The 21,203-nt window shown below is 40.7% G+C and overlaps 1 protein-coding gene across 1 annotated transcript; it reads left to right on the top strand.

The window, feature by feature from the left end:
* The first annotated feature begins 1,243 nt into the window (after positions 1-1,243).
* On the top strand, positions 1,244-21,160 carry prkar2ab (protein kinase, cAMP-dependent, regulatory, type II, alpha, B). The gene is given in 16 exon segments (XM_042299906.1): positions 1,244-1,569; positions 3,747-3,839; positions 3,939-4,066; positions 4,191-4,281; positions 4,514-4,631; positions 5,080-5,158; positions 7,815-8,059; positions 9,177-9,218; positions 9,369-9,508; positions 10,886-10,992; positions 12,667-12,820; positions 12,913-13,014; positions 13,232-13,306; positions 13,409-13,474; positions 13,746-13,884; positions 20,528-21,160. Coding segments are annotated over 16 exon segments (1,806 nt in total). The 5' UTR covers positions 1,244-1,467; the 3' UTR covers positions 20,653-21,160.
* Positions 21,161-21,203: the final 43 nt, after the last annotated feature.

Raw genomic sequence — 21,203 nt, 5'->3', positions numbered from 1 at the left:
AGTCTCCAAATCCAGAACAAATTCAAGAAAGCGTCCAGTATTATATAGAGCCCTAATTGCACGGAACTCCCTTTTGTCTCATATCGCTCAAATAAACAGAAAACCTGGTAACAAAAAACAGATAAAGCAACACCTCGCGGCACAACGCCTCTCCCCTATTTGACCTAGATAGTTTGTGTGTATGCATTGATATTTAGGTTATGTGTGCCTTTACATTTTTTTATGTAGTTCTGTCCTTGAGCTGTTCTTGTCTATTGATCTGTATTACATCCTTCTGTATTATGTTTCATGTTTTGTGTGGGCCCCAGGAAAAGTAGCTGCTGCTTTTGCAACAGCTAATGGGGATCTTAATAAAATGCCAAATACCTAGGTGTGAGAATTGTGCAGAAGTGCATGAGACAAAGGCAGGGTAGCCTAGTGGTTAGAGCGTTGGACTAGTAACTGGAAGGTTGCAAGTTCAAACCCCCGACCTGACAAGGTACAAATCTGTCATTCTGCCCCTGAACAGGCAGTTAACCCACTGTTCCTGGGCTGTCATTGAAAATAAGAATTTGTTCTTAACTGACTTACCTAGTTAAATAAAGGTAAAACAAATCAAATCAAATTGGGGAAAGTAGTGGTATGGGTTAATTGTAGTGGTGCCCATGGGGCTGGGGATCAGTAATGTCCTGTGTGAGAGAGGCAGGTTGAGGTTTCCAGGTTAGAGTAGTGTAGAAGTTGTCATACGTGAAGAAAGTAGAGGATGATGGGTCAAGGGGGAGGGATCCTGAGAGGAGTGGTGTGAGTAGTAGATCTGTACTAGTACAGAGGGATAAACCAACAAGTGATATATGTTTCAGTAAGATTGGATTTTTGGCATTTATAGCAATGGTTATCAACTGTACTGCAGGGATGGAATGTAAGTCATGGAAAATAGAGGTTTTGGTGGCAGCTGCAGAGAGGTATTTGGGTGTGCGAGATTTGACGTGAGAAGAGTTACAGGGTGTGTTAAGTGGTGGTGTCCCATCCATTCAGACTGTTGGCCTGGGCTAAATAGATTTAAATAGTGGAGTATGGTATTTATTTATTTTTTGGTGAGTTTAGTGTTAGATGGTAGGGTATTTATTTATTTAAAGCCAAGTATAAGGGAGTTATACCCCAGTCTAGTAGGTGGCGGTAATGCAACATTTATTGGATGCCAACCACCGTTAAACCTCATCAAAGAAGAAGGTCGGACACTAAATGAAGAGGAACCAAAGCATTTGTGTAACAGACAATTCGGTCCGGGCATATATCTGGGTGAAAGGTCCACATTGGATGACACGACGGTGGCTGTCAAGAAATATACCTTTCATTTGGACCGATAGTGGTGACACAGGGTTAACCTGTTAGGTAGATAAGTTATTTTCCCAACTTGTTACGGATCGTAACAACGCAACATTTTGCGTTTTTCTTGTCTCGTTAGCTGTCTTTTCTTGAACAGAAACCATGTCTAAACAGCAGGCGATAAGTCCAGGGAAGAACTTCTTTGCTGGGGGCTTTGGGGGTGTCTGCTTGGTCTTCGCTGGACATCCACTTGATACCATAAAAGTAATTATTTATTTCTCAAAATAGCTCATTCCTCTAGCTAGCTGTTAATAATATCTTGCCTCATGAGCCTAACTCTAATTGGGTTTAGCTGCACGTAGAATTCAGCAAAGTAATCAATTAACATGTATCTTTACAGATTTCTAATTGGTTACTGGATGTGAGTGTCGTGGCTCTTTACATTTGATAGAACTGACATTTTCAAGGGACTGTCAGTTAACCCAATGAGCGAGGTCGAGTGTAACATTAGACCTTTGACCTATGTCAATTTCTGTCATATCGCACAACATTAACCTTATGACAGTGACTGACCTGTCATTACAGATGCATTATCACATGAGCCACTTATAGGAAGTAAGAAATACACATTTTAAAAGGTTTATTTATTTTCAGTAATAATTTTTTATCCTGTGTGCTTGGTATGTGCTTAATATGCATTTTAAATGTGTAAACCAACTCCTATATATGCTTGTACAATTTGAAAAGGTTAATTAAACAAAACATTCCAGGTTTTTTTTTTGTTGCTATTTTCTACATTTTAGAATTATAGTGAAGGCATCAAAACTATGAAATAACACGTATGGAATCGTGTAGTAACCAAAAAAGTGCTAAACAAATTTAAACATATTTTAGATTCTTCAAAGTAGCCACCCTTTGCCTTGATGACAGCTTTGCACACTCTTGGCATTTTCTCAACCAGCTTCATGAGGGTTGAGGTCGTCTGATCTGATGCAGCACTCCATCACTTTTCTTGGTCAAATAGCCCTTACACAGCCTGGAGGTGTGTTTTTGGGTCATTGTCCTGTTGGGAAAACAAATCATACTCCCACTAAGCGCAAACCAGATGGGATGGCATATCGTACCATCATACCACCTCCTCTGTGCTTCACGGTGGGAACCACACATGCGGAGATCACAGATGACAGCTTTGCACACACTTGGCATTCTTTTAACCAGCTTCATGAGGTAGTCACCTGGAATGCATTTCAATTAACAGGTGTGCCTTGTTAAAAGTTCATTTGTGGAATTTCTTTCCATAATGCATTTGAGCCAATGTCCAAATGTCCAGAACATTTCAAGCGCTATGGTGAAACTGGCTCTCATGAGGACCGGCACATGACAGAAAGACCCAGAATTACCTCTGCTGCAGAGGATAAGTTCATTAGATTTAACTGCACCTCAGATTGTAGCAACACAATAAATGCTTCACAGAGTTCAATTAACAGACGCATCTCAACATCAACTGTTCAGAGGAGACTGTGTGAATCAAGCCTTCATGATCGAATTGCTGCAAAGAAACCACTACTAAAGGACACCAAAAAGAAAAAGAGACACGCTTGGGCCAAGAAACACGAGCAATGAACATTAGACCTGTGGAAATCTGTCCTTTGGTCTGATGAGTCCAAATTTGGGATTTTTGGTTCCAACCACCGTGTCTTTGTGAGAGGCAGAGTAGGTGAACGGATGATCTATGTGTGGTTCCCACCGTGAAGCATGGAAGAGGGGGTGTGATGGTGCGTTGCTGGTGACACTGTCTGTGATTTATTCTGAATTCAAGCCACACTTAACCAGCATGGCTACCACAGCAATCTGCAGCGATATGCCATCCCTTCTGGTTTGGTCTTATTGGGACTATCATTTGTTTTTCAACAGGACAATGACCCAACACATTTCCAGGCTGTGTAAGGGCTATTTGACCAAGAAGGAGAGTGATGGAGTGCTGCATCAGATGTCCTGGCCTCCACAATCACCCGACTTCAACCAAATTGAGAGGGTTTGGGATGAGTTGGACCGCAGAGTGAATGAAAAGCAGCCAACAAGTGCTCAGCATATGTGGAAACTCCTTGAAGACTGTTGGAAAAGCATTCCTCATGAAGCTGGTTGAGAGAATGCCAAGAGTGTGCAAAGGGTGGCTACTTTGAAGAATCTAAAATATATTTTGATTTGTTTAACACTTTTGTTGTTACTATATGATTATTTGTGTCATATCATAGTTTTGATGTCTTCACTATTATTCTACAATGTAGAAAATAGTAAAAAGAGAGAAAAACACTTGAATGAGTAGGTGTGTCCAAACTTTTGACTGGTAATTATATAAATATATATATCAATCTATACATAAGTAATGTCATGTGTGTAGGCCAATAGGGTGAGTCTGTTCATATCCTCCTGTCTCTTAGGTGCGCATTCAGACCATGCCTGTGCCCGGCCCTGGCGAGAGCCCCCTGTATAGAGGCACTTTTGATTGTTTCAAACAGACCCTTGCCAAAGAGGTGGGTGATTTTGGTTTTCCATTCAATGTATTTCTTTGTTCACCACTCTTTGCTCTCTCTTTTATTCATTCCTTCTCTCTGTCATGTTCTCTACAACAGGGGTTCAAAGGCCTGTACAAAGGCATGGCAGCCCCTATCATTGGAGTCACGCCCATGTTCGCTGTCTGCTTCTTTGGCTTTGGCCTGGGCAAGAAACTACAACAGAAAACCCCTGACGATGTCCTTACGTAGGTGATTGTTCCATAGTAGAGTGTCTTCCCCATTTTTTTTGTTGTATGGTGAAATTGTGTGCGGGCGGATGTATGCTTGTGTGTGTGTGTGTTGTGCATTACCATCCACTGTCCCGCTCAGGTATCCACAGCTGTTTGCTGCCGGCATGCTGTCAGGCGTGTTCACCACAGCCATCATGGCCCCTGGAGAACGTATCAAGTGTCTCCTACAGGTGAGCATGGCACTTACAGAACTGAACGTAGGTTAACAAGGATTAGGTTAACTGGGTTTTGGATAACAGGCTGAGGTCAAAGGAGATGCGTTTCAGTGAACCGCACTCACGTGATAAGGAGCCTTGCCCTAGACCGGAAGACTTACGTTCCCTGGGCTAACACAGTCTTGTGGCATGAATAAGACCCAGGGTTCCAACCTAGTTGGTTACATTACATGTTATGTGTGTACAGATCCAGGCGGCCAAAGGGGAGGTGAAGTATGCTGGGCCCATGGACTGTGTGAAGCAGCTGTACAAAGAGAGTGGGATTAGGGGAATCTACAGAGGCACTGCTCTCACCCTCATGAGAGGTACCTCCTGACTGAATATTCACTGAGTGTACAAACATTAGGAACACTTTCCTAATATTGAGTTGCACCTCCCTTTTTGCACCTCCCTCATACCCCGTTCAAAGGCACTTAAATATTTTGTCTTGCCCGTTTACATTCTGAATGGCACACATACACAGTCCATGTCTCAATTGAACTCAAGGCTTTAAAATCCTTCTTTAACCAGTTTCCTCCCCTTCATCTACACTGATTGTAGTGGATTTAACAAGTGACATCAGTAAGGGATCATAACTTTCACCTGGTCAGTCTGTCATGTTCCTAATGTTTTGTACACTCAGTGTAAGTCTTATACCCGTGTCTCTGATATCTAGCTCTTTATCTAGATACTTGTGTTCAGTAGTGATTGTGTAATTAAGACACAACTGAGTTTTTGCCAGTAATTCTGACAGTTTCTTACTTTGTTTCTCAGACGTGCCAGCCAGTGGGATGTATTTCATGACCTATGAATGGTTGAAGCGCCTCCTCACACCAGAGGGCAAGAGGTGAATGTGTGTTTACTGTGTGTGTATGCAATTGAAACCCTAAGCACATGTGTGTCTTTGTCCCCACAAAATATATTTTACAGCTGTTTTGTGAATCTATGTATGATTACCTGTTTATCTGTGTTATTGTTTGTGTGCTGTGTAATTTCTTTGTCATGGCATGTGTGTATTGTTTGTAATGAATTGGTGATTGGTTGTTCCACAGCCCCAATGAGCTGAGTGTTCCTAGTGTTCTATTCGCTGGAGGGATGGCAGGAATCTTTAACTGGGCCGTGGCCATTCCCCCTGATGTACTCAAGTCTCGCTTCCAGACAGGTGTGTCTTTGGCGTTTCTGACTAAGCCCCATTTTTGGTGTAAATACTGTGTAATATGTATTTCTTACCAGGTTGGGGTCAATTCAGTCAATTCCGGAAGTAAACTGAAATTACAATTCCATTTTTACATTTTCTTCATAGAAAATCATTGTGGAAAAATGGAAGCAGAATTAGAAATTCAATTTACTTCCTGAATTGAAATCGAAATAACCTCAACCCTGATGTCTTGTGATGTCTTTTTTCTAACTGTAGTATACAGTATATAGCTTACCAACCGTAGTGTCTGTTTGGTTCCAGAAAAATAATTGTGTGACCGGACAGCCGAACAAAAAAAAAACTCACCGAAGTTCAAAGTGAACAAAAACGTCACAAAATGTCATCATAATTCTGTATATGCACAAACTCTTCAGAACTGTTTCGGGTTGGGAAGCCTTAAGTGTACTGTGTAAAACCGTAGTATGACTGGAGCCCTCTCGCTCTCCTCCCAGCCCCTGAAGGGAAGTACCCTAATGGTTTCCGGGACGTTCTACGAGAGCTGCTGAGGGAGGAGGGCGTGGCCTCTCTGTACAAAGGCTTCACCGCTGTCATGCTCAGAGCTTTCCCTGCCAATGCAGTGAGTACACACGCTCTACTCACATACAGCACATACAGTCTGTTTAACTCATCACACTCACCGGCCAGTCAGAGATGGTACTCACACATGCTACGTCCACCATACTCACTGATCTCCTATTACCACTTAATCACAGCATATCATACGCAGAATAAACAGTATGGTTTAGTGCACAAAACTTTGAAATCACCTGCATTCTACAGTCATAATACACTCACCCCTTGCCTGTAAAAATGTTACACTTTTCATGAAGTCAGTTAATGACAACATTGATCTATTCTCCCCTTAGGCTTGTTTCCTTGGGTTTGAAATGGCCATGAAGTTCCTGAACTGGGCAGCACCCGGTCTGTGATCCCTGTCCACGCCCCAGGCGTAGATGTCAGAGACAGAACTCACTAACACAGTGGAGACCGACAGTACTCACATACATACACTTACGCAGAGGTACACATTGAACGTCTGACTGGCATACGGACTGAGAAAGACGCACACATTGTAGAGGTGGACAGAGGGGGGGAACGCACACATTGTTCTCACTCCTTGGTGTTTTACTTGCATTTGTTTAATTTTTGTGTGTTTTTAATTAGAACATTTGTGAATTGAACATGTGCCTTTACTTACTCAGTGAGTCTGCATATCAGGGAATAGGTACATTTTCACAGGGTGCGTATAATGTGTGTTAGTATGCCGTGTGTGTGCGTGTCTCTCTGTGTGTGTCTCTGCGTGTGTGTTTAAACACAAAACATATGGCTTTTAAAACATACCAGTACATTGAAACATCCCTGAATAGTCTCATTCCAAACTGTGATCCAGTAACCAAATCATTGCGTTGGAAATTGATAGTAGATTTATTAATGAATTAATTAATAATACTTTTCTCCAAGGTTGTTGCAGATGTAACTTATGCCACAACATGGAGAACCCTCATTGGGCCATTGTCTTATGTTTGTATGTGTCATTATGTATGTAAATAAATAAATAAATACAATGAAATCATGATCTACTTCTAATTTCCAATTAGAACATCTTATTACACGTGTATAACTATATATTTACTGAGCACCTCGGGTCAAGGTCTGATACACAATAGGCCTAGACGGGCATGAATGACATTTTGATCTGAAAAGTTGTGACATAGCCTGGTTCGCCCGGTCAATACTTTCCGATACGCTGCTTCTAGTCTAAATGCGGAAACCCGTAGACCCGTCAATTAACCAGTAGACGCGGACTGGGAGTGGATTAAAATGGGCAGAACCGCGCTGTGCGCATTTCGCAAAATATGCATAATGTCAGACCATAACTAATATTCGAAAGACTACATTGCAAGGAGGTCGGTAAATTGTAACCAATTTAATCTGTTTTGATAGCTGTCATTGGTAGTTTTTAGTAAATCTATTTATGTTTGCCTATACTTTGATATTTGCCATGGCCGCTGATCATTGATCTAGCTCTTTATTCTCACATAGCCTTGGCAACATTGGATATCAGGGAATGCATTTTATATTGGACCGACACTGAAGGTTATATTCAAATTCTATTGTATTTGCACTACTTATGCTATTTAGCATACTTTATGACTAGGCCTGGGCTAAATTTGACAAATCCCTGGTCTTGGAAATTCTTGATTATTATAGTTATGTGATGCTTTTTTTTTAGGCCTATTGTTCTGGATTAGGCAGATTGTTTTACTCAAATTTGTATTTTGAACTTGTCAAAGATTATAGGCTACCATAGTTCTATGATGAGCATCGAGATACCTGTTGGTTTGAAGGACATGCTGCAAGGATACACTGTGGAGGTACTACGGCGCAGACCGACAGATTTGGTTGAATTCGCAATCCAATATTTCACGCGTCTTCAAGAGAGCCGAAAACACGACAAACATGCTAAAGACAGCCCGGTCAATTCTGCTCGAAAGGGGGTGGCTTTTGATAGTAATTCGTTTGAATCAGATGAAGATGAGGACTCTGATGATTATAGTGAGTGACATTTTGCATCTCTATTTTACAATCTTCATGATTTGATTATTAAATATATTTCAATAATTTCCCATGTTCTTTATTTCTGTTATAACCTTTTTACTTAATTATTATAACTTTTTACTCGCTCCCACTTGCGCACATAATAGGCTACATAAATAAGCGCACAGAATGCATAATGAATCATTATCTCATGATATCAGTCTCTATTCGATAATACTATGAAGTCCTTTTTAAGTAATCTGCATGCCAGTTGAATGGGTTCTCATTGTAACGTGAGGGCCCCTGTAGTCATATGATTTTCTCTTCCATTGCCAGAGGTTATCAGATGATAGGATGCTACTGGGGTATTAGCCTACTGAATAGCTATTTGTCCTGATTTATTTCATTATTCAGTAGCCTATTTAAAGCAACATGAGATAATGAACGTTTGTTTGAGGGTGTCTCAACCACTTTTCATAAATCAGCTGCTGTACTCTGACAAAAACGGTTAAGGGAGAAAATAAGAGAATGTATCAGGCATGGTAGTAGTACCATCCCCTACCCTACACATTTACTGTTGGATGTATCTATGTAAGTATATTTAGACAGAATTGGGTGTAAGCTCGGCCTCCCGAGTGGCGCAGCTGTCTAAGCACTGCATCGCAGTGCTTTAGGCGTCACTACAGACCTGGGTTTGATCCCAGACTGCGTCACAGCCGACCTGGTTAGGGGAGGGTTTGGCCGGCATTTCCTTGTCTCATTGCGCTCTAGTGACTCCTTGTGGTGGACTGGGCGCCTGCAAGCTGACTTCGGTCGCCAGCTGGATGGTGTTTCCTCCAACACATTGGTGCGGTTGGCTTCCAGGTTAAGCGAGCAGTGTGTCAAAAAGCAGTGCGGCTTGGCAGGGTCGTGTTTTGGAGAGCGCATGGCTCTTGACCTTCGCCTCTCCCGAGTTCATAAGGGAGTTGCAGCGATGGGACAAGACTGTAACTACCAATTGGATATCACGAAAAAGGGGTAAAAAATAATTGGGTGTAAGCTAAAGTGTGTCAAATGATTCATAAGAACAACTAATATTGATGTTCAGTGGAACCAACTTCATTTCTAGCACTGAAACATCTCTCTCTTTCTCTAGTGCCACCTCCAACCCCAAATAAATACAGTCGCAGAGTATCTGGTGAGCCTCATCATTGGGTTTTGCATCTATTATATACAGTGTATGAAGAATCTTATTTCTGTCTCTCACTTGTGTGTTACAGTCACAACATTCCCTTTGGGAGTATTTGTTTGTCCCCAGTGTGTGTGTCACAGTGTTTTTCCCCCCCAGTGTGTGCGGAGGCCTACAACCCAGACGATGATGAGGATGATGACTTTGAGCCAAGGGTGGTACACCCCAAATCAGATGAGCAGCGTCGCAGACTCCAGGACGCCTGCCGAGATATATTACTGTTTAAAACCCTCGACCAGGTAAAGTATTGTATTCAAGCCTCTGTCTTCAGGTATTGAGAGTTACTTCTAAGTTTAGAGGAAATACAGTTAATCTTCCTGTTCGAGTTATTTTATTTTATGTTCGGTTATGAATTAAACAAACACCCTCTTAATAGTCATCCTAACACATTGGAGTTTGTATTATACTGAACAAAGATAGAAACGCAACATGTAAAGTATTGCTCCCATGTTTCATGAGCTGAAATAAAAGATCCCAAACCTTTTCCATTTGCACAAAAAAGCTTATTTCTCTCAAATTCTATGCACACATTTGTTGACATCCCTGTTAGTGAGCAATTCTCCTTTGCTAAAATAATCCATCCACCTGACAGGTGTGGCATATCAAGAAGCTGATTAAACAGCATAATCATTACACAGGTGCACCTTCAAATCAAATTGTATTTGTCACACGAGCCGAATACAACAGGTAGACCTTACATTGAAATGCTTACTTACAAGCCCCTAACAAACAATGCCGTTTTAAGAGATAAGAACAGCAAATAATTAAAGAGCAGCAGTAAATAACAATAGCGGGGCTATATACAGGGGGTATCAGTACAGAGTCCATGTGCAGGGGCACCGGTGTCGAGGTAATTGAGGTAATATGTACATGTAGGTAGAGTTATTAAAATGACTATGCATAGATAATAAAAGAGAGTAGCAGCAGCGTAGAAGGGGGAGCAATGCAAATAGTCTGAGTAGTCATTTGATTAGATGTTCAGGAGTCTTATGGCTTGGGGGTAGAAGCTGTTTAGAAGCCTCTTGGACCGAGACTTGGCGCTCCGGGTGCTGGGGACAATAAAAAGCCACTCGAAAATGTGCAGTTTTGTCACACAACACAATTCCACAGATGTCTCAAGATTTGAGGGAGCATGCAATTGGCATGCTGACAGCAGGAATGTCCACCAGAGCTGTTGCCAGAGAATTTAATATTAATTTCTCTGCCTTGCTCCCCAGTGGGTGGGCCTGGCTCCCAAGTGGGTGAGCCTATACTCTCCCAGGCCCACATACTGTATGGCTGCGCTCCTGCCCAGTCATGTGAAATCAATAGATTAAGGCCTAATGAAATCATCTCAATTGACTGATTTCCTTATATGAACTATAACTCAGTAGAATCGTTGAAAAAAAATGTGTTCAGCAGTATATTTGTGTGATGCTTGTTGCTGGGTGTCCCAGTTTATAATACACATATATATATATATATATATATATATATATATATATATATATATATATATATATATATATATATATACACACACACACACACACACACACACACACACACACACACACACACACACACACACACATACATACATATTCTAATGTATGAGTGTTGTTTCTCTCTTTCAGGAGCAGTTCTCAGAGGTGCTGGATGGCATGTTTGAGGTGTTGGTCAAACCACAGGAGCACATTATAGACCAGGGGGATGACGGAGACAACTTCTATGTCATAGAGAGGTGTGTGTGTGTTGAATCTGTCTTTTTTTCTGTGTGAGAGGCATTAGGCCTAATTATTTGAATCAGTGGAGGCTCCTCAGAGGAGGAAGGGGAGGACCACCCTCAGTGAATTTCAGAAAGAAAACAAATGGTGAAACAAAAAAAGTGATCCTTTTTTTAATCATGTCGCCAAATAACTGATTAAAACTTTGTTTGGCAATGAAGGTCTACAGTAGCCTCAAAAGCACACTCTAGGGTAGCACCATGGTGTAGCCGGAGGTAAGCTATTTTCTGTCCTCCTCTGGGTACATGGACTCCATCCAGCCAGAGGATCAGAGAATGAATCTAGTACTGAAAGCAATAAGCTCCAGCTAGCTAGCACTGCAATGCTAGATTACTATATTACTAGATTTATTCTCTGATCCTCTGATTGGATGGAGTCAATGTATCCAGAGGAGGACAGAAAATAGCTTACCTCCGGCTACACCATGGTGCTACCCTAGAGTGTGCTTTTGAGGCTACTGTAGACCTTCATTGCCAAACAGTGTGGTGTGTTGAGTAGTTGACTCAAAGAGAGAGAAAGACAATAGTTGAGCAGTTTTGACAAATTAATTTCTTCAACAATTAAGAAGAAGCAGCAGAGAGAGAGAGCTAGCTATATTTCGTTGTAATGTTTTTCTTCTTAGTTTAACTTTTACTTACTTAACTAATGCAGCTAATTTAGCCTACTCACAACCTGACTCAAACAGAGATGAACGCTATTTATGTTAGCTAGCTGACTAAGGCTATCCAACATTGCAACTCTTTCAAGACAAGATAAGCTTTCGGTTTTAGAAAATGTATTGCCACTGCCTGTGTAACTGCTAAACTGCTTGCTGTACACTGTATTGCGTGATTGTATCCATGAATTGGCTTGTGGGTTTACAAACGCAGTAGCTCTAGTTTGTTGACTATAATGTTAATATGGTGACAACAATGTAGGCTGTGTAGCGGTTAGTGGTTATGGTATGAAAGTTTGGCTTCGAGAGGTTTTTGCGGCTGGTTATAGATAGCTGTTGTGTTGTGCACTGAAATCCAAAAGCGTAGGGAAAAGGTGATAGGAGAGCCCATAGATGAACAAAGGAATTAACGAGCAAAGTGATCATGCTATTTGTATGTGGCTGCTATGAAAGTTAACTGAGTGTGCGGCTGATCAGGGGTGTATTTATTGTGCCGATTTTGTTGCAAAATGTTTCTTAAACAGAAGTAAAGAGAACGAAGCGGGGAGGGACTTACCTGAATTTGTAAAATAGAAACTCTCATTTTGGACTAATGCTTACACCCCAGATCATCAGCTAAATACAGGCAAGAGTATGCAAGGCGGTATTGAATGTGTCACTGTCTGTCACGTTGATTACTACAATTTGTCTCTTGACCTGTACAACTATGTTATAAACTTTCATTTGCATGCTAGGTTTTAGCAACCTGGTGATGGGTATATGACAAATGCGAGTATCGTGTAGTAGCCGAAACCCATCGATTTTACATTGAGCTGTGTGAATGGAATATCAGTCATCCAATATGCTGTAATAGAAATAAGGCCATGCTCATAAAATAAATATGTCCTCCCTAATCTTAAACAGCACTGACCAACACTAATGTGAATGTGATGTCCTCTGATTGCTCTGACGTCTTTTGTACCTCTGTGTGTTGTAGGGGTGTGTATGATATTATTGTGCTGATTGACGGAGTTGGGAAATGTGTGGGGAAGTATGACAACAAGGGCAGTTTTGGGGAGCTGGCGCTCATGTACAACACCCCACGTGCTGCCACCATCATGGCCAACCAGGAGGGGGCACTGTGGGGACTGGTGAGTCACAGTAGGAGACCGAACAATCCTACTTTATACTTGTGTGGGGTTTTTTCAGTGAAAGATGAGTAACCGGTATGTGTACGTTTTAGGATCGGGCCACATTTCATAGACTCATAGTGAAAAACAATGCCAAGAAGAGGAAGATGTACGAAGCCTTCATTGAGTGTGTACCCCTTCTAAAGTCTCTCGAGGTCTGTTTCATTTGACCACAGCATCTTAAAGTGCTTCACAATAAAAGTGTACTGTGCAGTTTGTTTCAAAGGACACCATAAGAGAATGAATGAAATTGCACACACAGAGTCCATTGTAAACTATCTTTCCTCTCAGAATGCAAGATCAAGAATGCATGTAAAGATCAATGTATACTTTTATCACACCATGGTCTGTCCTCATCTTGCTCTTCCTCAGCTCTCTGAGAGGATGAAGATTGTTGACGTCGTGGGAATGAGAGTGTTCAGAGATGGGGAGTGCATCTTAACACAGGTATTGTCGACTTTTACAGTACATTTTTTAAATATTTGATAACAATTCTTCTTTACTTCGTACTGTATCACTGCCGATTCCACTGCATTTCTGCACTCTTAGGGGGATAAGGCAGATTGCTTCTATATTGTGGAGTCTGGGGAGGTGAAGATCATGATAATAAGCAAAGTAGGTGTACATGTTTTTCCCCTTCCCTAGGAAGTGTGTTAGATCTACTGTATAAATAATGAGTTTGCTGTGGGTACCTGCTGCAAGGCACTGTATGTATTGTATGTGTAGCTTCTTTGGAACGTGGTACGGCTGGCTTTCCTGCTTTTGCAGCTAGTAAAATAAATGTATCAGGTTGGGTGGTAGATAAGGAACGGATAACTGTAATTGTTAAAGAGTTATGGAGTCGGTTACATCAGTATCATCATCATGTCTACGTCTCCCTACCTAGACTAAGGCAGGGCAGCAGGGTAATGCAGAGGTGGAGATTGCACGCTGCTCTAGGGGCCAATACTTTGGAGAGCTGGCTCTGGTCGCCAACAAACCACGTGCAGCCTCCGTCTACGCCATGGGAGTTACCAAGTGCTTGGGTACGTTGTATGTGCACACATACAAACCATTACTCTTCAGTCGTGAAAAATGATATTCATGGTCATTCTCTCTGTCTGTCTAAAGCAGTCCAAAATGAATAGATCATGGACTGTAATTCATGCGTAAATGAAACGTAAATCTCTTTCTATGCACCTTTCTCTCTACACGTATTCTGACCTCTACTTAAGAATGAGAATAGCATGCTATTCACCCGCTATTCCATCTGGGGTGGAGATCTAAGAAATGAAGGTGTGAAGGAGGTGTGTCTACAGATATTCTGACCTTGATTTAATTCCCTCAAAATTCCACCACCTTTATGTGCAATGAAACGATGAATAAGGTTGAGCAATCTACTTATTTTATGCCCTTGGGGGAATCCCCATTGCCATCTTGGAGGGGTGGTCCATATGATTAGCCAAGCAAGGGAAGTTTGCAATGTAAGGCCCTCAGCCCTCGTTTGTAGTCGGTTTTGCGACTGTTATAATCCCCATAATTCAATTCGTGACGATTGTACATCGGCTAAGAAATGTCAACGAAAACTTCAAAACAACATCAATGGAGAAGTCAACACACAAGTGCAAGTAAAAACTAATGCAAATAAGTTAGAAATTGAGCTACTAATGCACATGACAGCACAAACAGGTCTCGTAACAAGTACATATATTTTTGTTTGGGTATCTTTTGGAAAATGTAGAAATAAAAAAAATGTCCTTCAGAAGTTACAGCTAGGCAGGCAAACGTTAGTTAGCTAATTAATTTGCTAGCTATCATACAGTAGGCGTATATTAATAATAATATTTTTTATATAAGTAGATATGCAATCATAATTGACTGTGGCGGTGGCTGAAAACACAATCATCGCGGGATGAACGAGTGACGAATTTCCGGCCAAGGATGGACCATTAAAAATCATTCCTGCCTCCCTCGCCCCGCAAGTGTATACTCGGTCAAACGTCATCCGAAGTGTTCACTTAATTTGAGGGCTGAGGGCATAGGGTGTGTCTTTTAAGTGTTTGGACCGCATATTGTTGTGTGCTCCTGGCTATCCGTCAATAAAAAAATATAAAAATAATTGTGCCATCTGGTTTGCTTAATATAAGGACTCGGAAATGGTTTCAACTTTTATTTTGATACTTAAGTACATTCGAGCAATTCCATTTACTTTTGATACTTAAGTATATTTAAAACCAACTACTTGTATACGTTTACTCAAGTAGTATTTTACTGGGTGACTGTTACTTGAGTCATTTTCTATTAAGGTATCTTTACTTTTACTCAAGTATGACAATTGAGTACTTTGTCAACCGCTGCCATTCTCCATGCACTCTAATTTACAAATTGATAAGAGCTATTGATAATAACTAGGTAAATTAGAAAGCCGTTTGGATAAGGGGATTGTAAATATAAATGACAAATGTTTTTTTTAAAATCTATGTCACTTTATGATCGCTGGAGACAAATGTGAAACCAGTCACATGGCAGCAAACTGAAGCATATCAACATAGCACCTTTTCCACAGTGGAGTTTATGAAATCTTGGCCTTATGAAATGTTGGCCTTATGAAATGTGGAGACCCAAGCTATGGGCTCCTGTAGCCATATGCAAATTATAGTATAGCGCCAAACCTACCGAGTTGATTTATGATTTCTAGAATATTTTAATTGTAACTGTATTTTGTACGATTTGTATCGTGTTAAAGGTCCCGAACAGTCATTCCCATGTAAAATATCATCCATAATATTTTGGGGTAATGGAAATGCGAAAATTACCAGGAAGTTCGAAAAGACAGGCTGAGTGGGCAGGGAGTTTATTGTCATGAGCTCGCCTTGAGTGACAGCTGTTTGAAACGCCTATGTCAAGAAACTTGGATAAAGTGAGCGGTGTCGCAGTATAATCATCTCAAGCTAATTTGGTGATACACAAAGCAATAACCTGGTTTCCATCCAACATTTTCATGTGAGTAAAGTAAATAACGGATACAAAATGTAATTACCTGCCTGATGGAAACATTTTTCTATTTGGTAAACGTTCTAAATGTCAACAAATCAAAATACGATAGACAAGGTGAGAGATTTTTGTGTCGGTAAAATTAATTATTCGAGAAATGTCGGTGGAAACGCTCTTATGCGTAAATATTGATATAATAACCATCAAATCGAAGTACATTTGGAGTCACGCGATAACATGTTGTGTGGTACTCGCACTACGACACGGGAAAGCATGCAGTTTATTAGGCTACATATGAAATAAATTATAAAGAACTTCACAGGGTGCTGAAAGTGCAAGGTGATGAGCTTGATGCTCCTTCCCAATAAATATCAAGGGTCTTATTCTGGTGACGTGATAGTCGATGCTTGGCTGCAGTTTGACAAATAAAAATAATATTGCTTTTGTCCATATAATCTCATCATGTAAACGACAGGTGCGCTCAAGCCAACAGCGCCCAGATAGCGCACTTGCCAATATAAGAGTGGGCACATTCACTTTATAACTCAGTAGAGTTCAAAATGCGATGGAAACCTATTTAACTCGTTTTTTTTTTATTCCGTACATGGGAATTTAACCGCAAAATGTATTTTTTATCTTCACTACAGACTTTTATCTGCAACAAGTCAATTTTATGGAAACATCTCTGGTGGGAAAATGCGGCTTTGTTATTATGCGGATTTTAGAATATTCTGAAGACCTAGCTAGCCAGTAACTAGCTAACACCAGACACAGATTAAATAGGAGACAAATAAGTACACTACATGACCAAAAGGTATGTGGGCACCTGCTCATCGAAAATCTCATTCCAAAATCACGGGCATTAATATGGAGTTGGTCCCTCCCTTTCCTGCTATATAACAGACTCTACTCTTCTGGGAAGGCTTTCCACCAGATGTTGGAACATTGCTGCAGGACTTGCTTCTATTCAGCCACAAGACCATTAGTGAGGTCGGACACTGATGTTGGGCAATTAGGCCTGGCTCACAGTCGGCATTCCAATTCATCCCAAAGGTGTTTGATGGGTTATGGACTTCTGTATGGACCTCACTTTGTGCACGGGGGCATTGTCATACTGAAACAGGAAAGGGCCTTCCCCAAACTGTTGTGACGAAGTTGGAAGCACAGAATCATCTAGAATGTTATTGTATGCTGTAACGTTAAGATTTCCCTTCACTGGAACTAAGGGGCCTAGCCTTAGCCATGAAAAACAGCCCCAGACCATTATTCCTCCTCCAAAAAACACTACAGTTGGCACTATGCATTTGGGCAGGTAGCGTTCTCCTGGCATCTGCAAAACCCAGATTCGTCCGGAGCATTGCCAGATGGAGAAGCGTGATTTGTCACTCCAGGGAACGCGTTTCCACTGTGGAGTCCAATGGCGGCGAGCTTTACACCACTCCAGCCGACGCTTGGCATTGCGCATGGTGATCATGGTGATCTTAACCCCTTTTATGAAGCTCCCGACGAACAGTTCTTGTGCTGACGTTGCTTCCAGAGGCAGTTTGGAACTCAGGAGTGAGTGTTGCAACCGATGACAGACGATTTTTACACGCTACAGCATTCGGTGGTCCCGTTCTATGAGCTTGTGTGGCCTACCACTTCGTGGCTGAAACGTTGTTGCTCCTAGACGTTTCCACTTCACAATAACAGCACTTACAGTTAACCGGGGCAGCTCTAGCAGGGCAGAAATTGAACAAACTGACTTGTTGGCATCCTATGATGGTGCCACGTTGAAAGTCACTGAGCTCTTCAGTAAGGCCATTCTACTGCCAAAGTTTGTCTATGGAGATTGCATGGCTGTGGGCTAGAATTTATACACCTATCAGCAACGGGTGTGGCTGAAATGGACTAATCCACTCATTTAAAAAGGGTGTCCACAAATTGTTGTATATACAATTTAAGTCGGAAGTCCACATACACTTAGGTTGGAGTCATTAAATGTCTTATTAACAGCTATAGTTTGGCAAGTCAGTTTGGACATCTACTTTGTGCATGACACAAGTCATTTTTCCAACAACTGTTTACAGACAGATTATTTCACTTATAATTCACTATCACAATTCCAGTGGGTCAGAAGTTTGCATACACTAAATTGACTGTGCCTTTATAAACAGCTTGGAAAATTCCAGAAAATGATGTCATGGCTTTAGAAGCTTCTGATAGGCTAATTGACATCATTTGAGTAATTTGGAGGTGTACCTGTGGATGTATTTCAAAGCCTACCTTCAAACTCAGTAACTCTTTGCTTGACATCATGGGTAAATCAAAAGAAATCAGCCAAGACCTCAGAAAACACATTGTAAACCTCCACAAGTCTGGTTCATCCTTGGGAGCAATTTCCAAATGCCTGAAGGTACCACGTTCATCTGTACAAACAGTAGTATGCAAGTATAAACACCATGGGACCACGCAGCCGTCATACCGCTCAGGAAGGAGACGCATTTGGTTTCCTAGAGATGAACGTACTTTGGTACGAAAAGTGCAAATCAATCCCAGAACAACAGCAAAGGACCTTGTGAAGATGCTGGAGGAAACAGGTACAAAAGTATCTATATCCACAGTAAAACGAGTCCATATTGACATAATCTGAAAGGCCGCTCAGCAAGGAAGAAGCCACTGCTCAAAAACCATCATAAAAAAGCCAGACTACGGTTTGCAACTACACATGGGGACAAAGATCGTACTTTTTGGAGAAATGTCCTCTGGTTTGATGAAACAAAAATAGGCCATAATTTAGCCATAATGACCATCGTTATGTTTGGAGGAAAAGGGGGAGGCTTGCAAGCTGAAGGACACATCCCAACCGTGAAGCACGGGGGTGGCAGCATCATCTTGTGGGGGTGCTTTGCTGCAGGAGGGACTGGTGCACTTCACAAAATAGATGGCATCATGAGGTAGGAAAATTATGTGGATATATTGAAGCAATATCTCAAGACATCAGTCAGGAAGTTAAAGCTTGGTCGCAAATGGGTCTTCCAAATGGACAATGACCCCAAGCATACTTCCAAAGTTGTGGCAAAATGGCTTAAGGACAACAAAGTCAAGGTATTGGAGTGGCCATCACAAAGCCCTGACCTCACACCTATAGAACATTTGTGGGCAGAACTGAAATGCTTGTGTGAGCAAGGAGGCCTACAAACCTGACTCAGTTACACCAGCTCTGTCAGGAGGAATGGGCCAAAATTCACCCAACTTATTGTGGGAAGCTTGTGGAAGGCTACCTGAAACATTTGACCCAAGTTAAACAATTTAAAGGCAATCCTACCAAATACTAATTGAGTATATGTAACCTTCTGACCCACCGGGAATGTGATGAAAGAAATAAAAGCTGAAATAAATCATTCTCTCTACTATTATTTTGACATTTCACATTCTTAAAATAAAGTGGTGATCCTAACTGACCTAAAACAGGGAATTTGTACTTAGATTAAATGTCAGGATTTGTGAAACTGAGTTTAAATGTATTTGGCTAAGGTGTACGTAGACTTCCGACTTCAACTATATAGTGTTTCTTTGCCATAGATGAATAGTGAAAACTTTTAATTATATTTGCTGATACTATACAGTCAAATTTTGACCACTGTAGAGTAGCTATATAAACCACGCCTGCCCCTCCGCAAACATGCCTTCTCTGATGTTGGTTACAAGGCGGAGAATGTCATGTTAGCATTGGTGTATTAAAATAATCCCGCCTCCTGAATCCAAGCTTTTGACATGGGGGAACAGTAACTTTATGATCAAACTTTATCCATGTAGAAGCAACAATCATTTTTCATACTTTCATCTAAATATCATCCAATTTCATAAAAAACATGATATTGACTGTTCATGACAAGTAGTGGATTATATTAGGCTAACGTAATACAAGCTTTGCATTCATTTGGAACATGTAACCTATTTGAATCATTGTGGAATGCAGACCATGGCGGACATCACAGTTCCATAATTAGTGAGGATTATTAGGGTAGATTTATAGGGCAACTGGTCAAGTTCAGGTCAACCCATTGTACATTTTTCTTACCTTCCAATGTTTCATGGATTGAACTATTTGAATATGGCAACTTCCAGGTTGAATCAAACCACTGTATTTTTGATTAACCAATATATTTTGTGAAAAGGCTCTCTAAAATATATATTTATTTTTTATAATTCATAAATCCTTTCCTAACCTTAAATAATATACAAGATCAGAGTATTTTTAAATGTATCAATTGGTGCTGAAAGGTAGACAAATATGCGTGTATTTACATTCTGAACTGTTCTTTCCATATATTGTAATGAGTCTGTTGAGAAAATTTGAATTAAGCGTACTGAAAACCCAGCATGTGAGAGGGTTTTCAGCGATTTAATTAAATGTATTCAGGGCACGTGAAGGGAACCATGCCTGCAAAGCATTAGGCAGCTATGCATCTGAATACCAACTACTGAGACGTGCATAGGAAAGGACTACATTTCCTAAGTCTGAATCGGGCCCATAGCGCCTCAGAGTAGTCTCGGGAGTGCTGATCTAGTCTTTTAAATGATAATGAATAAAAGGGGGACCAGATCAGCACTCCTACACAAGGACACTATAAATACAGGCACAGTAGATCAATAGCCTTTTAAAGAATTTGACTTGACACCCTCTTTCTCTCCCTCACCTCTCTTTTGCAGTAATAGACATTCAGGCATTTGAGCGTTTGCTGGGTTCCTGTAAGGAGATTATGAAGAGGAACATTTCCCAATATGAGAACCAGCTGGTAGCTCTGTTTGGTTCTAGTGTAGATTTGAAATATTAATGTATAATTGTCTTTGTAAGAAATGTCACACACGAACACAATCCCACACACGATTACTTCCTGAACACAAACAGGTGGATACACACTCTTTAGTAGTACTAAATTATACACAAACATATTGGGTGACATTTTTTTTGTAGAATCTACAATTGACATCCATGTTACTACGTGAATGACTGACAATTTTAATATTTAGCTGCTAGTATTTTCCTTTTATTTTTTTTTACCATTATTGTGATAGTATCCATGTTGGTAAATTGTTAATGTATAATTCTAGCCCAATAAAGCTTCCTCAAATGCTGTTTTAAACTGAATTTGACTTAAGGTCAATGACCAATATTAACATGTACTTTGCTTTAATGTCAAGACTTGTTTCACCTGCAGTGTGAGACTTCATAAATGTAATCCCTGTTGAAAACCTAAATTGTCATTGCATGAATGGAAGCAGCTAATTTGCAATTTGTTTTTTTTGCAATGACATTTATCATTAAAACAAAGCTTGATGTGCTGTGGTGCACTGTAGTTTATTGGACTTTAAGTGGTGTGAAAGC

The sequence above is a fragment of the Oncorhynchus tshawytscha genome, linkage group LG02 (genome assembly GCF_018296145.1).
Source record: "Oncorhynchus tshawytscha isolate Ot180627B linkage group LG02, Otsh_v2.0, whole genome shotgun sequence".
Classification (NCBI taxonomy): domain Eukaryota; kingdom Metazoa; phylum Chordata; class Actinopteri; order Salmoniformes; family Salmonidae; genus Oncorhynchus; species Oncorhynchus tshawytscha.
Note: the sequence above shows the minus strand (reverse complement) of the source record. Positions and strands in the feature narration are given on the sequence as shown.